General features: G+C 38.6%; 2 protein-coding genes across 4 annotated transcripts; both read left to right on the forward strand.

Moving 5' to 3' along the window:
* Positions 1-1526: 1526 nt before the first annotated feature.
* On the forward strand, positions 1527-18513 carry LOC107779934 (pre-rRNA-processing protein esf2). Of its 3 annotated transcripts, none has more exons than XM_016600438.2 (9): positions 1527-1847; positions 14801-14951; positions 16141-16406; positions 16525-16588; positions 16735-16802; positions 17139-17228; positions 17316-17446; positions 17957-18109; positions 18236-18513. In XM_016600438.2, exons 3-9 carry the CDS (start codon positions 16160-16162, stop codon positions 18251-18253), a joined length of 771 nt encoding a protein of 256 aa, XP_016455924.2. In that variant the 5' UTR covers positions 1527-1847; positions 14801-14951; positions 16141-16159; the 3' UTR covers positions 18254-18513. The 3 variants fall into 3 exon arrangements, with proteins under 3 accessions (XP_016455924.2, XP_016455925.2, XP_016455926.2); XM_016600439.2 differs by having other exon boundaries at positions 14809-14951; XM_016600440.2 differs by lacking the exon at positions 14801-14951.
* A 1866-nt stretch (positions 18514-20379) lies between these two features.
* LOC107779935 (E3 ubiquitin-protein ligase ATL31-like) lies at positions 20380-22151 on the forward strand. Its single transcript, XM_016600441.2, has one exon. It carries the CDS (start codon positions 20476-20478, stop codon positions 21712-21714), a length of 1239 nt encoding a protein of 412 aa, XP_016455927.2. The 5' UTR covers positions 20380-20475; the 3' UTR covers positions 21715-22151.
* Positions 22152-24355: the final 2204 nt, after the last annotated feature.

Consider the following 24355-nt stretch of genomic DNA (forward strand, 5'->3'; position numbering starts at 1 on the left):
CAAACTGAGTTGTTATGATGTTGTCAGTGCCAATAACGTCATTTAATGTTAATAATATGGTAAGAACGATGACCTCGTACAAGGTGTCCAATGTCGGCATATATTCGGCCATCACAGTTAGCCTTTTCTAATCAAATTTCAAGTTTCTTTACACTTTGCTATCTATGTTACCGTACATGAACAAAATTGCTTTACGAAAAAGTTTTTTTTGAAACTTCACCCAAGTCATGTAAGCATTTTTGGCGTAAAGAACAATAAACATTTTTTCCTATAACAAGTATTATGTTCCTATGTATTAATATTAAGAAATACAAAGTGAAGATTTTTGAGAGAGCACGTATTTTTCCTTTCTGTTTTTGTCACATATCTCTTCCATCTTAAAGTGGGTTAATTGTCGCAAAGGACACACAGTTTTAATTGATTATGTATTTTTCTATATTTGTTTGATACTTTTTATTTGATTGAGTTCAGTTAATGAAAATTTGTATATGTAAATTAAATTTAATCGCCACCGATAGTGAAAACCCGTCCCATAAGTCTAAAATAAGACATGATGTTATCGTGGATGTATGAATGGATGTAGACGTAGTAATTGACAAAATTATAATCGTCATCATTGTGGTAATGAGAACAATAATGATTTTCAAAATAATTCTTCACTTTGTGAAAGTAATGTTTGCCATTGATTTGGCAGGGAGATTTTATAAAGCACGTATGAATTATTATGTTCCATTCCTGAAGTGAATGTGAAAACAATGTGATAATCATTATGAATAAATATTCATTCTTGGAAAAATATGAACGTGCTAGTGGTAGTGAATACACACACTCATCTCTAGAAGAAAGTTTGAGATAAAATAAGAATATAATGTCATTATTATGGCATTAATGGTCATTGGTCACGTACGTATTATACGCAAAAATATTTTGGCAATGTTGTGAGCACATAATTTTTTTCCTATGTTTAAAATACTCATAAAATAGTCCACATTAATTTTAACTGCTTTTATGGAATTTTAGGAGTCCGTTCTCTGATATATTTTAGTTTGTTTGGCATTAGGTTGCAATTTTCATAATTAGAAATCTCTTTAAATCATGAAAAAGTCAAAAAAAATAAATTATTATCTTGCATTCATAGCATTTTTAGACTTTAATTACATTATTAAAATACATAAAAATAATAAAAAAATGCATTTGTTAATTTGTCTTGTTTTTACATCGTTAGGTATAATTAATTGGCTAATTGGTTTATCAATAAAGTATTAGGTAAAATAGATAGATGGTTTGATTTTATAATATAGTTTTAATTAGGGTGATTAAATGAAAGTGTTTTAATTTAGAAATTAAAAGAAAGAAAGAAAGAAAGAAAGGGGCTGCTTTTGTGTCTCAGATTTTTCTAGGCCCAATTTCAACACACACACGCCCCAATCCATTTTCTACCCGGTCCAAATGCCTTTAAGGCCTGAACAACAAAACGACGTAGTATGGTGGGAACGTTTTCCCTTCCCCATTTCCCTTAAACGCCCCTAATTCCCATTTTTCTCTAGAGAGACAGAACCCTACCTCCCCCTTTTAGAACCCTTGCAGCCGTTCCCTAGTTCCCCTCTCTCTGAAGAAGACCCAACCTTTAGCCGCCACCTCTGCTTCTTCACTCTTCTTTCCCCACTCACATTTTTAAACACACACACATTTAGAGAACGGAGAAGCACATTTCGCTAGCATTTGGTGTCGATTTTTCTGGTTTTGCTGAAGAAACCGTGTTGCTGTTGTCCTCTGCTGGAAGCTTGAATTTCGGCTTCTATTTCCAGACCTTGCTTGGTCGTTTAGTGCAGTTTTACCGCTTTTAGGTATGTAAATTCTCACCTATTTTTCTCTACTTGAGTCTATGGATTAAATTCTGGATTACTCATATTGAGTTTGTGATTGTTTACTCAGATTTTGGTTGTGTTGATTAGTTATGGACTGAACATATTTGAATATTTGATATTCCTATTCAATTTGTTACGGATTGTGTAGTTAGTAGGATAATACCTCCTATTTCACTGTTTTACATGTGTGATTTAAGTTTTGTGGGAACAATCATGTAATTAGATCAATTCTTCTTTGATTTATGTTCAAATAGTGTTGAAATACAGATATTGATGAGGTCTTTGGTCTGTAATTAATGCAAGCTTCTTTGAGTACTTTGGACATGAGTTTGAGAACTAAAAATTTGTGAGTAGGGATAAAGTGGCTATTTGATTAGGGAGTATGTAATTTTTCTCTGTTCTGTCATCATTGGCTATAAAATCAGGAAGTTGAAATAAGATTTGTGGTTGTAGTACTTCAAAATTTGAATTTCATTTGTGTGCTAATGGACCTCAGCTTTCATGGAAGGCCAGGACGTAGTGTTTGGTTCAACTAGGTATGAGTTTAGGCTAATAGATGATGAATGTTGAGCTGCCAGCACTTTTTCCAACCCAATACATGGCTCCATAACTCTCAACTTTAACACACGATCTTGAACTTAGAAAAGTAATCAATTGATGAATATTGTAGCTTGCTGTAGGCGCGATTAAATAAATCATCGTGACTATGAGTATGGTTCCCGTGGCATAGTAATGATACGTAAACCCCAGTTCGAGTGTGCGTTTCACTTCACTCGACCATAACATCAAATAATAATAAAATAAACATGTTGTAAATCGCGGGTGCGTTTCACGTGACGCGATTCGCAACAATAAGTGCACGACATCGCGCCTTATTTAAATAAATTCCATAAATATTAAAAGCGGTTAAAAAGTTAAAAAATGCACAATAGATTTTTAAACATGTATTAAATCAGATAATTAGGCCAATTATTAATAGTTGAGCGACCGCGCTAAAATCACAGAATTCGGGAGAGCCTCAAACCTTCTCCCGGGTTAACAGAATTCCTTACCCGATCTTCTGTGTTCGCAGACCATAAATAAGAGTCAATTTTCTCGATTTGGGATTTTAAAATAAATTGGTGACTTGGAACACCATAATCATTATCCCAAGTGGCGACTCTAATTTAAATAAATAATTCCATTTCGAATAATGTCACTTTTTTTGAGCCGAGGGTCTTTCGGAAACAGCCTCTCTACTCCTTCGGGGTAGGGTTAAGGTCTGCGTACACACTACTCTTTCCAAACCCCATTAATGAGATTTTACTGGGTTGTTGTTGTTGTTCTTGTTGTTGTCCTCGGGGAAAAAGAGGTGTGACAAATGTGATTATTAAAGGACAACAGTAATGCAAGAAACAGATCTTGCATATAATTTTGACCATGACCATAATGGTATAACTTTCTCTTTAAAAGAGATATTCACCATATAGATGTTGATTAATATATGGTATTACAAAATTAGTTGAGAGCTCTGGAAGAGCCAATTATTACTATTTTTGAGGAATAAAATTGATTATCAATAAGGCATTATGTTGCAGTAAGTCTCAAAGAGACTTATTGAGTCTCTAAAGTATTCGCGAAAGCGGTTAGTTATATTGAGACTATAAATAATGAGAAGATTTAATATCTTTTTATTACTACAACTGTAGCATGGTAATATGTATATGAAAATTACTTGCTTTATTGCTTGATTTATATTACATAAATAAAAATATGGTGAAATTACATGACACAGTAAAATGGATGTTTATTTATATAAAAACCCATGTCATAGTAAACTAAGAGTTTAATTAACAATTGCACATGTCATGATGTAAATCTGAAGTTTACTGGCACAGACAGTTTTATCAGGCATGGCCTATTGAGCAATCTTGATTAAGTATGATGTGCAAAATAAATGAGTATTTACATGGATAAGTGTTAAAGAAGTTTCTTCATGAATTCTCTTGTGTTCCTTGTTCTCGCGATTATTATATCAACTAAAATTGGGATTGAATCCCTTGAATTCTGGAATTTATCAAAGTTGAATATGGGCCCATTTACTTGCCATGTAAACCTTATAAAGAATCATCTATGAGATGGTTACATGTGCGTTTTTTATCAACCAGCAACTTGAATGCCAAGTTTCTTGCTCAATAATTTAATTTAGAGCATAATTTTTAGATTTTCTATTCAAAACAGTTCATTTTGATAAGTTGGTTTACATCATAGTTGGTTTAGCAAAATAATTTATTGAGTGCCTCCACTTAATAGCTAAATTATTGCTTATGAGAACAAAGTTATCTATATCAGTTTGATATAGGTTATATACGAAAGTATATTACATTCTCTCCTCACAAGTGGTTCAGGGTCAGGAAACAAATAATTCTATCTTATTATTATTGATGTGCGTTGTATATTTTGATTAAATTGTAACGCACAAAGGTTGGGATTGAGTCCCCTGCATTTTTGGAACATATATGTGGACCTATTCACCCACCTAGTGGGTCGTTTAGATATTTTAGTCTTAATAAATGCATCTTCTAGATGGTTTCATGTGGCTATTGTCATCTCGCAACCTGGCATTTACAAAATTAATAGCACAAATAATCAGATTACAGGCACAATTTCCCGATAATCCAATTAAGTTTATTAGACTTGATAATGCCGCTGAGTTTTCATCCCAAGCATTTAATGATTATTGCTTATCAATTGGGATTAAAGTGAAACATACTATAGCTCATGTTCACACTCAAAATGGCCTTGCAGAGTCTTTGATTAAACGTCTGCAATCGAAAGCAAGACCGTTACTCATGAAGACGAGGCTACTCACTTTGGTTTGGGGTCATGCCATTTTGCATGCAGTAATGCTAGTTCGTCTCAGATCGATAAATTATCATAAATATTTCCTGTTGCAATTAGTTTCGGGTCATGAACCTAATACCATTTGAGAATTTTTGGGTGCACAGTATATGTGCCTGTAGCACAACCATATCGCACCAAGATGGGTCCCCAAAGAAGGTTAGGAATATGTACCAAGATGCCGTTGGGTTTGAATCGCCCTCCATCATTGTCTCATCTTGATCCACGTGCCTTTATTTGTGAAAAAGAGGTGCAAAAGATTATCCATTTGCAGAAAATGGCAAATAAAATGCCAAATGCATTTACGGATCTGAAAGGATAACAAAATCACATATACATGCAGAGAATGTTCCAATCCGTATTGATGTCCCTGTTGGACAATCTTTTAGTGTCATAACTAATGAGTCAAAACACGCCTAAAGCGTGGCAGACCATTGGGTTCTAAGGATCAAAATCCTAGAAAAAGAAAAACAAATGATCAAGATGACATTACGAAAGAGTCTCATGAAGAAATCCACGATTTAACCAATCCTGAGATTCATGAGGAAATCACTGGGCCTGAGACTCAAGAAAATAAGGAACTACCAATAAATCCAATCGATATTGAGACAAATTTGAATTGATTGGATATAGTGGTGGATTGTGTCTTTGCATATAATGTTGCATCTAGAATTATGCAAGATAGCGAGGATTTTGAACCTCAATCTGTTGGTGAATGTCGACAAAGACGCGATTGGTCAAAATGGCAAGAAGCAATCCAATCAGAGTTGGATTCACTTGCGAAACGTGAAGTTTTCTGACATGTAGTCCAAACACATAATGGTGTTAAGCTTGTTGGCTATAAATGAGTCTCTGTACGTAAGAGAAATGAGAAAAATGAGGTACAAAGATATAAGGCACGCTTTGTTGCACAAGGATTTTCACAAAGGTCTGGTGTCGATTATGAAGAGACATATTCACCCGTTATGGATGCAATAACATTTCGTTATATCATTAGTTTTGTTGTCCATGAAAAGTTTGACATGCATTTAATGGATGTGGTTACAACCTACCTTTATGGCTCACTTGATAATACATGAAAATTTCGGAAGGATTTAAAATGTCTGACGCACATAATTCAAAGTCCCGAAAAATATTTTCAATCAAATTGCAAAGATCATTGTATGGTCTAAAGCAATCAGGACGAATGTGGTATAACTGCGTTAGTGGGTATTTATTAAAGGAATATTATATAAATGATGCCATTTGTCCATGTGTTTTTATAAAGAAAACAACATCGGAATTTGTTGTACTTGCCGTATATGTTGATGACATAAACCTTATAGGAACTTCTATAGAACTCCAAAAGGCAATTAATTATTTAAAAAAGAAATTCGAGATGAAAGATCTCGGAAAGACAAAATTATGTCTCGGTTTGCAAATTGAACATTTGGCGAACTGGATTTTTACTCATCAATTTGCCTACACAAAAAAGGTATTGAAATGGTTTTACATGGATGGAGCACATCCATTAAGTACTTCGATGGTTGTTCGATCACTTGATGTGAATAAGGATCCGTTCCGACCTCAAGAAAATAATGAAGAGCTTCTTGGTCCTGAAGTACCATATCTTAGTGCAATTGGTGCAGTAATGTATCTTGCTAACACTACAAGGCCTGACATGACTTTTTCAGTTAATGTCTTAGCAAGATATAGCTCTGCTTCTACAAGGAGGCATTGGAATGGAATAAAACACATTGCGGTATCTAAAAGGGACAATCGATATAGGCTTATTTTATGGCAATAATTGCAGTCCCAATCTTGTTGGTTATGCCGATGCTGGGTATTTATCTGACTCACATAAGACTCGATCTCAAATATGCTATGTACATGTGGAGGCACTGATCTCTTGGCCATCGACTAAGCAATCAATCGTGGCTACTTCTTCTAATCATGCTGAGATAATTGCTATTCATGAAGTAAGTCGAGAATGTGTATGGTTGAGGTCTATAATACATCTTATTAGAGATAAATGTTGTTTGAAATGTCATGGGCGGCTTTCTAACCATGCCCCATGACCCTTTGGACGCGCCCCGTGGCGTCTGGCCAGCTTCCCAACGCTCGTCGCCACGATCGGCCCCGTGGTCTCGGCAACTCCAAGTGACAAGCGCGCATGTGCCTCTGTCGCCCCACCGATAGCCATTGCCAGCGCCCAGCCACAGGCAGATGCCAACAGCGCTGCACGTGTAGACAATGCCGCGCGTGCAGACCCTGATGCTAAAGACAAAGTTGCTGCCAACAGACTTGTTTCTGCTTTGTAGAAGACTAAGTCCTTTTCATTGTAAATATAGAGTAGTTTTGCTGCATTTTCTTTAAGTGTGATTTTCCGGCTTTCATAGGTTTTGTTATGTAATTTTGGTTTATTTTTTTTAAGCATTATTAAGGGGGACCAAGCAATCAAACTTTCAAGCAAGCAAACAATTCTCTGTACTGGTGTCTCTCCCCCGACACCATGTTGTTTTTCTGTAATAGCTTTCATTCAATGCAATCAAGCTTTCTTTCATTCTCAATTCTCTTTTCTGCTCTCTTTCAATTGATCACGACATTGGTTTTCCCGTACGGCACTGACAATCTAGTCTAGCGTAAGGAGGGGACCTCAGTTGGCGGACAACAATCGCACCGACATCGGTTGCTTAGCCTTACGTCGCCCTTCCAAGGAACTTCAGGAAGGCGCCGCGTAACAGTTGGTATCGGAGCTCTAGGCTCGATATCGGACGCGGAATTACATTGCAATTACCACCATTTCTGACCATGGTAAATTATGGGGATCGTATCGCGACCCTTGAGGGAACGGTTGACGCATTATGGCCCATCGTGGAAATGGTGCATGACCTAAAGACCAGCCTAGTGCAAGGGTTTGACGACCTGGACCGCAGACTGATCCGGGCCGAAGTTGACATAGAAAACATCAGTGGCGACTCTGAAGGAGACCGGCAAACGGCAACCCCAGAGGCAGCCGAAATTTTTGGTAAATTTGAGGTCCTCCAACAGGAGCGCGCCGAGGATTTAGCCAACAGGGCACAAGAGGCAGACGGGGTGACTGCCATGCAACAAACTATAAACAACTTGACAGGCTAGCTCAACGTTGTCAATGTTGCTTTACAAGGCCTGCTTCGAGGAGGTGGAAACCAAATCGGGGTTATCGTGAACCTCCCCCTGTGACCCAAAAACTGAAAATTCCTGAGCCAAAGCCATACAGTGGTGCTCGGAATGCCAAAGAAGTGGAAAACTTCATCTTTGACATCGAACAATACTTCGATGTCGTGGGGGCCTAGAAGAAGCTAAGAAGGTAGCAACTGCTGCCATGTATCTTCAGGGTGATGCCAAACTCTGGTGGCGGGTGAAATACGAAGCCATTAAGGCCTCGAGACATGGGCGGAACTGAAGGCAGCTATACGCTTACAGTTCTTCCCCGAAAATGTTGAGTATAATGCTAGGAGAAAGCTACGGGAGCTCCGCCAGACCAAATCGGTGCGGGATTACGTGCGGGAATTCTCTGCGCTCATGCTGAACATCCGCGACATAGGGGACAAAGACAAACTCTTCACCTTATTAGAAGGGTTGAAACCTTATGCCCGCATGGAGTTGCAAAGACAAAGGGTAGACACGTTACCTAAGGCAATCTAAGCAACAAAGTGCCTTGGGGATTATCAAGTGGAAGCCCGGAAGGACATGCCTCAACAACCTGTCCGAGGAGGATACAAAGGAGGCCAGCCGAACACTGGTGGCCCTAGCAGAAGTGGAGGAGACCGGAGTGCAGCCAAATCTAAGGCTCCCTCCTCAAGCAGTACTAGTGCTGCATCTAACAACAATGATCGGGGAAGGAAACCCCCCTCAGGATGCCGTCATTGCGGCGGACCACATTGGAATAATGAATGCCCACATGCACAGATGAACACCCATCAAGCTTTTGAGTATGGGACGGATGACGATGCCGATGATGCGGATCAGACCGAACTAGTTGGTGCATTCAATGCCATTGTTGGCTCTATTTCTGAGCCCCTAGCGAGAACCAGTGATGGTATCCGTAAGGACCCTTGTCCAATCGCCAAGAAAGGGAAAGAGAAGGCGAACGAGAGGACTCCTCCTCATTAAGAGAGGACCTTAATGTTTGTTGACATGAAGGTAAATGGCAAGCCCATTCGGGCGATGATAGACACGAGTGCTACCCACAACTACTTAGCCTCGACTCAGGTGGAGCGCCTTGGCCTAGTTGTAGGAAAGGGCAAAGGTCGTGTCAAGGCTATCAACTCACCACCTCAGCCAGTGGGTGGGATAGCCAAAGATGTACCGGTGAAACTTGGTCCTTATGAAGGAAAGTTCAACCTGCGCGTGGTGATCATAGATGACTTCGAGTTGATAGTGGGGTTGGAATTGCTGAGACAGACCAATATCATGCCCGCACCGTATGCAGACTTGCTACTGATGATGGGAGAATATGGAGCTAAGCCCTGCATTATTCCGTGCATTCCCATGAAGATGGCAGCCGAGAACATCTCGGTGTTCTCGGCTGCCTTGCAGATGAAGAAGGGGGTAAAAAAGACATGAACCCACGTTCCTGGCTACCCTCAGCATGGAAGATACAGAACGCTCCTCGGGTCCCATTCCTGCACCCGTGAAGGAGTTGCTTCTGGAATTTGAAGACATCATGCCACAAGACATGACAAAGCGTCTTCCGCCTAGTCGAACTGTGGACCATGGGATTGAGTTGGTGCCGGGTGCGAAGCCACCTGCCCGGGCGACGTATAGAATGTCACAACCTGAACTCACCGAGCTTCGGAGACAATTGACGGAAATGCTAGACACAGGGATCATCGTGCCCTCCAAGTCCCCATACGGGTCCTCTGTGCTATTCCAAAAGAAACATGATGGTAGTTTACGACTCTGCGTGGATTACCGGGCTCTAAACAAAATCACCGTGAAAAACAAGTACCCTATTTCGCTAATGGCAGACTTGTTTGATAGACTGGGTGTCGCGACGGTATTCACCAAAATAGACTTGATGACAGGTTATTGGCAAGTTCGGATTGCAGAGGGTGATGAGCACAAGACGACCTGTGTGACAAGATATGGGTCGTACGACTTCCTGGTTATGCCCTTTGGCTTGACTAACGCGCCAGCCACATTTGTACTTTGATGAACCAAGTCTTCCGAGAATACATTGATGAATTCGTCGTGGTTTATTTGGACAACATTGTGGTATATAGCCAGACCCTGGAAGAACACCTGGAGCATTTGCGGAAGGTCCTAGCCCGATTGCGGGAGCACGAATTATATGCGAAGCTATCCAAGTGCTCCTTTGCTCAGAAACAAATTGACTTCCTCGGACATGTCATCGAGGAAGGGCGGATCAAGATGAACCAGCAGAAGATTCAGGCCATCACAGAATGGCCGCCTCCTAAGGATATCCACGCCTTGAGGTCGTTCCTTGGCCTATGCAACTTCTATCGGCGTTTTGTGAAAAGTTACTCCCTCATTGCAGTGCCGCTGACAGAGCTTCTCAAGAAGGCCACACCGTGGGATTGGGGCCCCAAACGGGCAGAGGCTTTCGACGCATTGAAAATGGTTATGTCTAGTAGCCCAGTCTTGGCCCTCCATGACTTGGCCAAGCCATTCGAGCGTACGAGAGCCGGAAATTGAAGGATGCAGAGCGGCGCTATGCCGCCCATGAGAAAGAATTATTGGTTGTCGTTCATTGCTTACGCCTTTGGAGGCATTATCTACTGGGAGCCCCATTCGTGGTCAAGACAGACAACACAGCCGTTAGCCATTTCATGACCCAACCAAAGCTGAATGGTCGACAGGCTAGGTGGCAGGAACTCCTAGCGGAATTTCACTTCAACCTGGAGTACCGAAGTGGGAAGACCAATCATGTTGCTGATGCACTCAGTCAGAGAGCTGATCTAGCATCGGTGTGTGTACTCGCCGCCCTAAAGGGAAGCAAAGTAACCACCACCATAAAAGACCAGATACAGGATCTACTTATCAAGGATCCTGCTGCACGGTATTTGGTTGATTTGGTAGGACAGGGCAAGACTCGCCAGTTCTACACCGAAGATGGTTTCTTCAAAGTGAAAGGGAACAGACTTTATGTTCCTAAAGGAGGAGATCTGCGAAGGGCTCTTCTGGCGGAATGCCACGATACTTTGTGGGCCGGTCATCCCGGTGAGGAACGCACCATGGCATTGCTTCGCCGTGCATATTATTGGCCTCAATGGTCGATGACGTCGCTCGGTATGTGAAGACTTGTCTAGTATGCCAGAAGGATAAGTCAGACCTCTTGATGCAGGCAGAGCTCTTGGAACCACTAGTTGTCCCAAAAAGACCTTGGGAAAGCGCTTCCCTGGACTTCATCACCGGATTGCCCAAGGTCGGAGATCTCACAACTATCTTGGTTGTGGTGGATCGGTTTTCCAACTATGCTACTTTTATAGCGGCCCACAATATATATCAGCAGAAGATACAGCTCGACTATTCTTCTCTCATGTTGTCAAATATTGGGGCCTACCTAAAGACATTGTTAATGATCGCGACTCACGCTTTACTAACAATTTTTGGACCCAACTCTTTAAGTGTCTCGGGTCAAAATTGAGTCATAGCTCAAGTTTTCATCCGCAATCTGATGGCCAGACGAAGCGATTCAATGGCATGCTAGAGAAATATCTCCGGCACTTTGTGACCGGATCGCAGAAGAACTGGGTGAAGCTTCTGGATGCTGCTCAACTGTGTTTCAATTCACAAAAGAGCTCAAGTACCAACAAAAGCGCTTTTGAAATTGTTACCGGACAACAATCGCTACTCCCACACAGTGAACGCACCAAACGTCAAAATCTCCTCGGGCTGCTAGCTTCTCAAAAGAGTGGAAGCAAAATTTGGAGATAGTGCGAAGCTATCTTGTCAAAGCCCAAAAGCGGATGAAGAGGCATGTTAATCAGAATCGCCGCTTTGTTGAATACCAAGTGGGAGACAAAGTGATGGTCAAAATCCCAAAGCGGTACTTGTTTGCAGGGGTCCATGACCCTCGCCTATTGCAAAAATATATTGGACCCTTGTCCATTGAAAGACGCATTTTGGAAAGTTGCATATCGGGTGGATACCCAAGCTTGGTGGAAAATCCATCTTGTTTTCCATGTCAGTCTCCTGAAACCTTTTCGGGAAGACATGAAGGATCCTTCACGAAGCCAACTCACAATACTAAGTATTCGAGGTCCCAATTCAACCGGGAAAAGGCGTGCTGAAGCTATTCTTGATGATTGAGTGATTCACGCCTCAAGAAAAGATCAACAAGAGTTCTTGGTGAAATGGCAGGGATGTGATGCAGAGGAGAATACTTGGGAGAGGGGAACAAACCTCAAAGCCTACAAGAGCCTGATTGATGATTACCTTATTAAGGGGGACCAAGCCCTTGGTGAAGAGCCTTATTAAGGGGGACCAAGCAATCAAACTTTCAAGCAAGCAAACAATTCTCTGTACTGGTGTCTCTCCCCCCGACACCGTGTTGTTTTTCTGTAATAGCTTTCATTCAATGCAATCAAGCTTTCTTTCATTCTCAATTCTCTTTTCTGCTCTCTCTTTCAATTGATCACGACATTGGTTTTCCCGTACGGCACTGACAATCTAGTCTAGCGTACGGAGGGGACCTCAGTTGGCGGACATCAATCGCACTGACATCGGTTGCTTAGCCTTACGTCGCCCTTCCAAGGAACTTCAGGAAGGCGCCGCGTAACACTTAGTGCAATTGGTGCAGTAATGTATCTTACTAACACTACAAGGCCTGACTTTACTTTTTCAGTTAATGTCTTAGCAAGATATAGCTCTGCTTCTACAAGGAGACATTGGAATGGAATAAAACACATATTGCAGTATCTAAAAGGGACAATCGATAGGCTTATTTTATGGCAATAATTGCAGTCCCAATCTTGTTGGTTATGCCGATGCTGGGTATTTATCTGACTCACACAAGGCTCGATCTCAAACATGCTATGTACATATGGAGGCACTGATCTCTTGGCGATCGACTAAGTAATCAATCGTGGCTACTTCATTTAATCATGCTGAGATAATTGCTATTCATGAAGTAAGTCGAGAATGTGTATGGTTGAGGTCTATAATACATCTTATTAGAGATAAATGTTGTTTGAAGTGTGACAAAATATCTACGATTTTGTATGAAGCCAATGCATCATGCATAGCCCAATTGAAAGGAGGATTCATAAAATGAGATAGGACAAATCACATTTCACCAAAGTTATTTTTCACACATGATCTTCAAAAGAATGGTGATATCAATGTGCAACAGATTCGTTCAAGTGATAATATGGCTAATATGTTCACCAAATCCCTACTGGCGTCAACCTTTAAGAAACTAGTGTACAAAATTGGGATGCACAGGCTCAAGGATGTGAATTGATACTCTCATCAGGGGGAGTTAATACGTGTTGTACTCTTTTTCCCTTACAAGGTTTTGTCCCATTGGGTTTTCCTTGTAAGGTTTTTAACGAGGCAACCAAAAATCATATTATTAAACATGTGTACTCTTTTTCCTTCACTATAATTTTTTCCCATTGAATTTTTTCCTAGTAAGGTTTTAACGAGTCACATTATCTAATAATGGACATTCAAGGGGAGTGTTGTAAATAATATTAAGAGTGAATGTCCATGTATTATGAAATTACTTGGGAGCAAGTTAGTTAGTCATAAACCAGTCTAGTTACTTGGTCACTAAGATTAGATACTTGCTCACCAAGATTTGTTACTTGGCCACCAAAACTAGTTACTTGGTTACCAAGCAACTTTCTTATAAATAGGAGATTCTCTACTCGTTTGGATAACACCATCAAGAAAATATCTAGTATTATCTCTCTAAATTCCTCTTATTTTACTTTATTTCATATTACCATAACATATGCTTGGATTTAAGCGGTATTCTTCACTGTTTTTTTCGCGTTTTGTTTCTAACTGTCCTGAAATTTCATTCTTGTGTCCACTAAATAGAGATTTGTTAATGTGACATTTTCTTTTCCCTTTAAATGAGAATACACGACTCAAATTCAAATACCAAATTTCGTGTTTCTTTGTCACTTTAGTTGCTTGTTAGTTTATTATTAAGGGAAGCCTATAATCAAGCTTATATGTTGATCGGTTTTGAGAGGAGATTTCTACAGGATTATCCAGGTCGGGTAAAAAAATTAGAAGAATTAACCCAAATAGCCGCTCATCCTACCACTTAAACTAAAAATAGCCGGTGAATGTATAATTTATGTATTATATATGTATAATTGTGTATAATCAATGTATAATTTATGTATTATATATGTATAATTGTGTATAATCAATGTATAATTTATGTATTATATATGTATAATTGTGTATAATCAATGTATAATTTATGTATATGGCTAGAAAAAGTAAACAATTAATCTGGCCTGCTATATGTGTAAAAATCCCAAAAAATTATCCGCCTCTACCCATTTACAAAATTCGTCTATTAAAAACTACACAACATAGTTTTGTACGCTATATATAATAATATGAATTGTATACCCCGAAAGACGAAAATATAATAGTTGAATCTTACTGTTATATAGTGGTGATGTATACAACATATGAATGGGAAAGTATACAACGTACATACCTAAATATATATGAATTGTTGTAACTTTTTCAAATAAGTATTTTTGGGTAATTATCTTTTGCCACATGAGTATTCCCGTTACGTTTCCTTTTAAGAAGTTAGAAGAAATAAAATAGGAAGAATTAATCCAAATAACCGCTCGCCCAATCACTTCAATTAAAATAGCCGATGAAAGTATAATATATGTATAATTTATGTATTACATATGTATAATTATGTATATTCAATGTATAATCCATGTTCATAGCTAGAAAAAGTAAACAATGAATATGGCCAGCTATTTGTGTAAAGATCCCAAGAAATAGGGATTTAATATTGGACCTCTTAGACTTAAAGTCTTGTTCCTGATTTAAAACTCACAAGCCCAAATTACTGCTAGTCTTTCAGGTGAAATAAATATAAGGGATTGGCCCATGATATTCCAGAAACTTTCTCATCCCGCCAGTCTGAGTGTCGTCCCCGAAGGTGCGCCTCCATCATCTTCCTCTCCGATGGCGAAAGTTGCTCTTCCTCATCGGCGGAATCTACTTGTACGTTCCCGTTGTCTTAATCTTTCTATCTTTCCTGATTTTAATGCTTTTTGTGTAAAAAAGCACAGCTCGCTACAAGCTTCTTCACTACAGCTCTTTTGCTGTACAATTTCGGTTTCTCCATCTAGGTCTTTTCCAATATACCTTTTCGCTGTAAGCAGGCTTTAATTATTGGTTGCGAGTACGATCAGTTAGTCTGCTCTTTTTTTTTTTTCTTTTCAATTTGCGTGTTCTCTATTATTTCTGAAATTAAGATTGAAATCCCAAGATGTCTCGATTTTCGGTTGAACTAAATAAAGCTTCTCGACATAGACCTATTGTAGATTGGCTTCAGTTAGGGGTGAGCATAAATCGGTGAAAACTGAAAACTCAATCGAACTGAAATTTTCGGTTTTTTGGTTCTCGTCTTGATATATTATTTTTTTAGTTAATCAGTTCGTTTTCAGTTTTTGGAATTAGAAATTTTTGGTTAACTGAAAACCGAAATTAAGAATTTACACAATGAACCTTAGCTTTAGCGCATTCATGACCTAATTACATGTTAACCCAATTATCCTTAGCCCGTTGGTCATAGTCACTGTTCAGCCTACAAAATCAAAAGTACCAAAATCCATAATAACAAGGCTAGGCTGTCTTCCACCATTTGCTGCTGAGTTGCTGACAGTTTGGATTTCGATTTTGGGCTTTTCAAATTGTGTTGCCGAGTGGAGTCTTCAGGGAAACCATAGATATTTCCCTACCATGAAAAAGAAAAGAACCCTTGCTTTCTCTTTGATTTCTATCTATCACATTTATAAGTTACAAATCCTGAACTGCTATCATCCATTCACCCAATCACATTGCCACAGAAGAGGTAATAATCGCTGGTCTAACAATATACATGTTTATGTGAAAGTCTCACCTGGCTCATTCTAAAAAATATCTTATCTGCCCTTAGTTTCTTTTGCTAGAAAGATCACAAGGCCCGTTTCTTTGTTTGGGTCATTTTCCTTGTGTCACATTTTGGAACTTCATTGTCCAGCTCATTGGTTGTCAATCTCTTCTAGCTGTCCTTAAGGTAGAGAGGGTGGTGGTGGGGTAATCTACTAACCTGCTGGTATGCCTCTTGAATACATTGGAATTATACTTGTAGCTTTGTCGATGTAGCAGAGGTTTATCTGTTACTCAAACCATATTTCCCCCCCTGCAGTGGTGTCATTTGTCAGTAAATGGGTGAAGAGGAATTGGAGGTTGAAAAGACAAGTCCAGCATGTGCAGACGATCAGAGGGAAGATGAAGCTAAAACAGAAGTACGAAAAGTTAAAAAGAAGAAAAAGTCACTTAAAGAAGCTGTGAAGGGTGAAAAGCGTGGAGTTTGTCACGTGCGTAGAGTACCGCCTCGTATGGACCACGTGAAACTTCGTCAGGTTCTTTCTCAGTTTGGAGAAATTCAGAGGATTTATCTTGTACCTGAAGGTTGGTTGAGTTCCTTGTTTATGCTCTAATATCTTCATTATTGGTTAAATGCTTCATTATGCAGCAGTTTTCCCCTTCCCTCTGCTTAGTTGTCCATATTAATTTACCTTGCTTCCAGCTGCTGCTGCTCAAATGAATCGGAAACGGGCAGGTGGATTCCGAGGGCAAGCATTTTCAGAAGGGTATGCTCCATATTGAGGTTTCTTTGATTAAGATATCAGCTTATCTCTTATTTATCCTTCATTAAAATGATGAATACTGCATCTTGCATCTGCAAGATTATGATATTTGTTACCGAAAGTCATTAAACTATCATCTATATATGTAGGTGGGTTGAATTTATGAAAAAGAGTGTTGCCAAGAGGGTTGCAAATATGTTAAATGGCCAACAAATAGGTACGATAACGCGATATCTTGATTCTTTTCGTTTGGTCCATAGGGTAACATCGTGAATGTTGGAGGAAGTTTGGCATTATTTCTTTCCGAGTATTGACTCGTTACATGAGCTTGTTTTTTACACATTTCTGAGGGGAAGCACCAATTAATCATACGTTGGCCAAAAGATTGCCTTCTATTACAAGTAAACTAATGTGGATTTGCTGCTTTTTCCATTTGTGTCTCAACATTATCCTTGTTTATGTTCTTCAGATCAGCTTTCAACTTATGCTTTTCTTGTATTTTCAGTGGCCATAAATGTTATTTTCTTTACTGCCAAATTTTCTGCTCCTATAGGTGGAAGGAAGAGATCAGCATTCTATTATGACATTTGGAATATCAAGTACTTGTCTAAAATCAAATGGGATGATATTACTGATGAAATTGGTATGATGCTGTTTTTAATTTATCTGGTAATGCTGCATTCTTTAATCTCTTTTCACAACTTAGCTGATGTTTCAAATATTTTTGCAGCAAAAAGGCATGCAGTTCATGAGCAGAAACTAGCTTTGGAGCATTCTGCTGCTACAAGGGAGCGTGATTTCTACCTTACACAAGTTGATAAGTCCCGTGCTCTAAGTTCTATTGAAGATCGAATAAAGAAGGTCAGTGAGTCATTTTAATGAATTCATTTGGAGTGGGGTTTTGAACTCCCTTGATTGAATTTCGTATTTATCATCTCAGTCTGCCTTCCTCTTGAGTTTCATTCTTAAGTTTTCATTGTATGTTTAACTTTAAAGTTAAAATAGTTGCTAGAATTTGAGGCAATCACGCTGTGGGCCCATTTTTCTAAACCTTTATCGGTCCTTTTGTTCTGTAAGGTTTTCATCAACAGCTTATAGTGTAGATTGCTAAGATATCAATAGGTCTTTAGAAGTTTCTTTTGTCAAAACAAAAGGTAGTAAGGATATGTATTAGTGGGCGGAAAAGAGAGGGAATGGAGAAGCAACTGTTACCATCTTCTCCACGCTCCGAATAGTATTCACTAATTTACTTATAGGCTTGTGCTCTGTTTTAGCATTGGTATTCGACCACTCAGTTTTATGTACCTTATGCTATTTGTCTTTCATGGTTGAGTAATATGATCCTATACTTTCAACTGTGCATCTTTTCAGAGGCAAAAGGTCCAACAAGAATCTGGGGAAATTTCTAATCTCCCAAGTGAACAGTTTGAGTCAAAGGTGATACGGCAATTTCCACAGAAAAAACCTGTCGCAAATGAAGCTGGGAAAATCAAGCCAAGGCTGTCTAAGGACATTTTGGCCGGAGTAAGTCCCCTTCCCACCTTTCTACCCCGATCACCTCTTGCTACCTTAACCCCAAAAAAAACCCGAATCACCTCTTGCTGAAAACTTGCTTACTTTTTGATGGAATTTGCTCTTCACCTTTTACAGGTATTTGGTGGTCAATGATTAGAGCGATTGTGCGTGCAAACAGATTCAGAAAGTTTGGCGTGTTAATTTTTTTCGAGGGCACATTAATCTTCCAGGTTTTCTAAGAATTTCACCTAGGCTGTTATTAGATGTTGGAAGGATAGTTGAACCTTGAACAAAATTTTGTCTTTATGTGCGGTTAATTTTAGATGTCATATTAAATATATTTGTTGTTTATATATGTAGAACCACTCATCTAATTAAAATCAATTATTGTATTTCTCATGGATCATTACAGTTAGCTCTAACTGGTAACAACTGATTCGATGTGTTGTCAGAGAGAAGTTTTTGGTTCATCTATGCTTTTCTTTTACCTGGTCAACAACTATTGTTCTTATTCATGGTATTACATAGCAGCTGTTCGGAATCTTTCAGTAGTGGTGCATGCTCATAATCAAGACGTAGTAGATTATTCACTTGGCTGAGAAATGAACAATGATGTCAAAATTCGGTGGAAATCTATCCAAAAGTATTAAACAGCCATCATATTCTTCCTAATTCTATAGCAAAATGTTGCCCCTGGGACTTTGACTTTACCTAATTTGGTGCCTTGTGCCATTCCTCTTTTTTGGTCAGGAAGAATGCTAAAATTTCTTTTTCTACTTGTAAATCTCCTAATTTTCTCTGCATTATTGGTCCACTCATACAGTTTTATATTTTGACGTTATTCTAATTGTAAGTAATAGCAGAGTGATACATTTTTTTTACCTAGTAGTTTATCACAAGTGGGGTATGGGGAGGGTAAGATGTACGCAGCCTTACCCTTACTCCTGGAAGGATAGAGAGACTGTTCTCGATAACTCTCGGCTAGTTGATTGTATATATACAATCAAGTAATATTCTTGTGTTCAAAGGACTCATAAGTTGGAATTACATGCAACTATAATTTATACATATAAATTGAATTTTTTTGATGTTAGTAACTATTAAGTATCTTGCAACTACTACTTTTTTGTAGGCATATACTATGAAATCGATGATGATCTATTAGCCATCCTAATGAAGACATGTTGATATTCCTCATATTCAAATTGAAACTATATGTTTTTAAATATCAAACTGTTAAGTTGAATATTTGATTTTCCTATGTAATTTTGTCCTTTCTCCTATGTAATTTTGTAGAACTCATCGCACACTTATTTTAAGATTATTTATATAATTTTAAGAAAGTTATAGTTATAGTATGGAATACACGTGTGACACACAGTAAAGAAAACTAACATCTCATAATTAATGTGGACAATGTTAAACATTGAGTCAATTAAGTTAATGTGGACAATGTTAAACATAGAATCAATTAAAACTTAACGAAAAATATAGGGAACGTACATAAATCCTTTTCTTCTTCTGAAAATAAAATACTTATAAATAATCGAATCACACTTAGAATTAATACTGATCAAACAATTGGAATAATTTGGAAAAGATTAATTTTTCATTATATATCCCATGAATAATCAAAAATTAGTTTGGTACAACATTTTCGAAAAGTAAACTATCGAATAGAACCTCACCCCTAATGTTAAGTCACTATAAAGCAAATATATTTCTTCCAAACAATGAATTAAAAAATAAACTACTTTACTAACCTTATTAAAATTCTCCAAGCCCACGTGGAAGCCACCCATTATGACCAAAAGTGTGTAAGTTCTAGAACATCTTAATTCTCAGCAGCCAGTCTTCTCTTCTACCTATAGTTTAATTTATAGCGTGTTCGGCCAATTTTTTTCCGCAAGTATTTTTTTTGGCCAAAAATTGAATTGTTTTGCCAAGTTTTTAGAAGTAAAAAAAAAGTATTTTTGAGGAGAAACAAAAATATTTTTTGAGAAGCAGAGAAATGTAGCTTTCCAAAAATACTTTTCTGAAATTTTTTTAAAAACTTAACTAAATACTAATTATTATTAAAAAATATTTTTTAAATTAATTAATTAAACACAAACAAACGAAAATTGTGATTAATTAAGATCAACCGAATAGAAGCTGCCTTGTAATCCCCTCCGTAAAAGTCAAACTTTCTTTTCCTTGTTCAAATAATACAACTGACTTTTCCACATCAATTAAAAGTCTTTATTCCATCTCTCTCTGTCGATTTATATATAAACCCAAAATAATTAACTCCCTAAAGTTCATTACATCGCCTTCTCCACCCGACTAAAAAACAGAGGGAACGAAATTTTACATTGAATTGCATTATATGAGCCATGTTTAGCTTTAAAAGTCAAGATGGGCTCGTCTCTCTTCCCAATATTCATCTCCTGATCCTCCTGTTCGTATTATCATGTCCAATGATTCCAAATGCGGCGGCGCAGCCATCAGATTCTTCTTCTGGACCGGACAATCGGTTCCGGTATCCAACTGTCAGCCCAGCAATGGCCGTTATTATAGTGGTTCTCATAGCTGCACTGTTTTTCATTGCATTTTTCTCAATTTACATCCGCAACCGCAGCGCCGCTAACGGTAACACCATCCGTCAAACACTTTCCATGCGCCGCCGTAGTGCTGCTGCTGCCACACGTGGACTCGATAATTTGGTCATAGAGACTTTCCCCACTTTTACCTACGCCGAAGTAAAGGATCATCATATCGGTAAAGGAGCTTTGGAATGTGCTGTGTGTTTGAACGAGTTTGAAGACGACGAAACGCTGCGTTTGATCCCAAAGTGTGATCACGTTTTCCACCCTGAATGTATCGATGCTTGGCTCAAGTCTCATGTTACTTGCCCGGTTTGCCGAGCTGACCTTAGTACTCCTCAACCTGATGAACCGCCGGTTCAAGCCGCTGAGGTACCAAACCCTGATCAAGTAGGGACAGAGAATTTGCAGCAAAATAACGAGGTTTCAATACAAGTAGAGAGTGATGAAAATTGTATGCTACAGCAAGAGGAGACCTCTACTGTAAAACCGAAAGCTAATCGAACTTTAAGTTTCAACGTGCCGAACCGGCCGCTGAGGTCTTTTTCTATAAAGAGCCCAAGGATGTTAAACAGGTTCAGGTCACATTCGACCGGCCACGCGTTAGTGGTACCGGGGGAGAATTTGGACCGGTACACTCTCAGATTACCGGAGAATGTTAGAAAAGAGGTGATGAGCAGGGCACTACTGAACCGGACAAAGAGTTGTGCAGTCACAATACCAAGATATGGTAGCACTAGAACAGGGAACAGAACCGGAGAGGGAAGCAATATTGGTGCGAGGTCTTTCAGGAGAATTGACCGGTTCGACCAGGAAGCAAAGTCGGACCGGTGGGTTTTCAAGATTGCACCACCGTTCTTTACTAGAGGTCCATCGATTAAGTCGCCAAAAGTAGGGCTTGATATTGAAGAGGGCTCCACATCACGCAGTGTGAAAATGGCAGTCAAAATGCCGTCGTTCAAATGCTTAGAGCCAAAAGGTGATGAACCCGGTTTGCTGACAGATGACTCGGCTCGGCCTCCGGTTTAAAGAATTCAAGCCTGTTTACTTTTCGAGTTAAAGAAATCCATATCTTAGATCCTTTAATCGGCACCTGTTTAATGCTTGACTTCAATAGCGTGGCGGAAAGGACAATCTTTTTGTGCGCTGGCTGCTGAGGAGAAAGAGTGCTTTGAAACTTTTGGCATAGACTTTATTGCAAAGTATAATGCCAAAAGTTGAAATTCAAGAATATCACTTTCTAGAAATTCATTGAAATGTTGATTAATTTATTATTTTATAAGCAACTAATGTTCAACTTGAGGGGGTTTTCAGGGTTAGAAGGGGCTCAGGTGTGTTTATCTAGTAGGTGGTTTTAGTAATTAAGACACCTTCATGATGTAATTATGTTTTGATTTCATTCTCCGATGCAGTTTTGAGAATAGAAAATCTGAAAGGAAATAGACTTGTTTTATTTCCTTGGTCAAGATGATGGTGCTGATTTTGATTTTCGCATTGTCTGCAAATGGTAAGGTCAGACTAGATAGGGTGATAGTACAAGGTTAGGCAACTGGTTCCTAAAATATTTGGCAACTGGGTTCGCTATCCTTTATCTTCTAAACAGTAGCGTCAACCTATCCCAAAGGTCATGTTCATGTACATGTGCTTTTTAAAATACAAAGTTTAGACATGGAAGAAGAATTCTGCAGCCTTGAAATAACACAAGGATGAAGTTAATTCCATTGCTCTTAGTTTGTAATTGGAAATCAACCCTTCTCAAGTTAACAAAGCTCTGCAAGACTGTAACCACCAGTTTTAAAGGCTCGGAAGAAGAGTATGTCTCCTCTCACAAGTGATAAACAGCAAGATTGTTAGATGGTAACATTAATTTAAGCACTACAAATAATAAATTCGTAGATGACGAGATGCTCTACTCAAAGCCAAAGGAGCTGTATGTAACAGTATAACACAATTCAACACGCGTAAATTGAGTCATAGAGATGAGGAACTGAATTTGAGCTGTACAAGTGTTGTGAGGACAAAAGCAAGTTTATCAGTATCATTACAACTTAGACCGCAGCATCCACCTCTTTGAGCAACCCGTGGACCAGTTGTACGTCCATACCCAACCTTGATTCCAGATGACTGCAAGAGTAGGAAGTGAGATATGTTAGACAATGCACCAATGATAAAGTTCATCCCAGAGAAAGGAAAAAAAAAAAAAGGATAACTGTGTCAAGATCGGAAACAACTGACACATGACTACCAAAACTTACCCTTCCATTTATAGGAAGTCATCATTTTAGCTGGCAATATCCAAGCTTGCAAAGTGCAAACAAAAGATCTTATCCTATTTTAATACTCGCAAAGAGATGCCCATGAAATCAGTAACCATGAAAATGACATCAAAAACACCTTCTTGGATCTTCTGAAGAATCTTAGCAGCAGCCTGGCAATTCATTGCATTAGTTTATAAACAAGCTTCAATGGAATTTGAGCTTGTAGATCAGTCATCAGAGATGCCATAGGCTCTGGCTAATATGTATTATTCTGAGCTGTTCTAGCGGATGCCTCAAGAAACAAAAGCCCATATTCTTTTTGCAAATTGTTCTCCCTCCTCTTTACTGACAGATCACTCTTACTCATTTCCTACTAGCATTATGGTCATATTTGGATTTATCTTCAAGCCAGCTGGCTAGATGATTAAAAGTCTCTCTCCTAGACAACAGAACGATTACTAGCTTTAACAAAATGCTAATGAAAAATCATACTCCTACTAGAAATGAATATCACAAGGAAATACTAGAACCATTGGAGACAATCATTGCGTAAATGTGATCATAAAGGAACCGATATATTGAGTGCTCTGAATCATCACATTGACGTTATCAATAAACCTCATTATTTGATTAGAATACATCATTTTAATTTGATGGAAAATTTCCCTGTCCAGTTATCCAACTTGTTAATTATACTCCAACAATCCAATATTGAGTATGAGGAAAATCTCAAACAAACTTCTCTTATTACAATCTGCTAAGTCTGCACAGAATACACCAATAACACACATCATGGTTTTCATGTACAACTCAAAAATTCTTAAGTTGCTTGTGTCACTTTCAGGTAAACAACAGCCAATTGGGGGATGATTTGCCTTAACAAGAACCAATGTTGCAACAGCAAATTATAAGATATTCCAGGTTTACTCCATGAGATGTACTAGAATACGATAAGCTTTTACATGTCATCTGATTTCTGCATATTTATTACTTGAAGGGAAGTGGAATCGTCAATTAGTAGTATTAAATATGATCACCCCTGCTTGACATGTCAGACTACGTTTGCCTCTACAATAAACTGAAGAGGACTTGACATAAAAAGGCAGAAAATCTTCTCTTACATCAAGTTTCTCCAAAGATAAATGACTAGATTGTTCAAAGAATGTGTGGTGATGTCATAAACCAGAAGCGCGCCAGCACCTCCCCTGTAATATGACCTGGTGATGGATCTGAAAGATTCCTGTCCAGCCTAGAGAAAGAAAGACGCGTGGAGGGAAAGAGAGTTTTAGATCACTCTAACTGAAGTACCAGACCATATCCCTAAATATAATGCTCAATGACGAAGAAATGAATTTGAAATGAAAAAGATACACATTTTTCCGATGTATTAATAGGCAATGGCTTTCGTAAGC

The sequence above is a fragment of the Nicotiana tabacum genome, chromosome 17, assembly GCF_000715075.1.
Source record: "Nicotiana tabacum cultivar K326 chromosome 17, ASM71507v2, whole genome shotgun sequence".
Taxonomy (NCBI): domain Eukaryota; kingdom Viridiplantae; phylum Streptophyta; class Magnoliopsida; order Solanales; family Solanaceae; genus Nicotiana; species Nicotiana tabacum.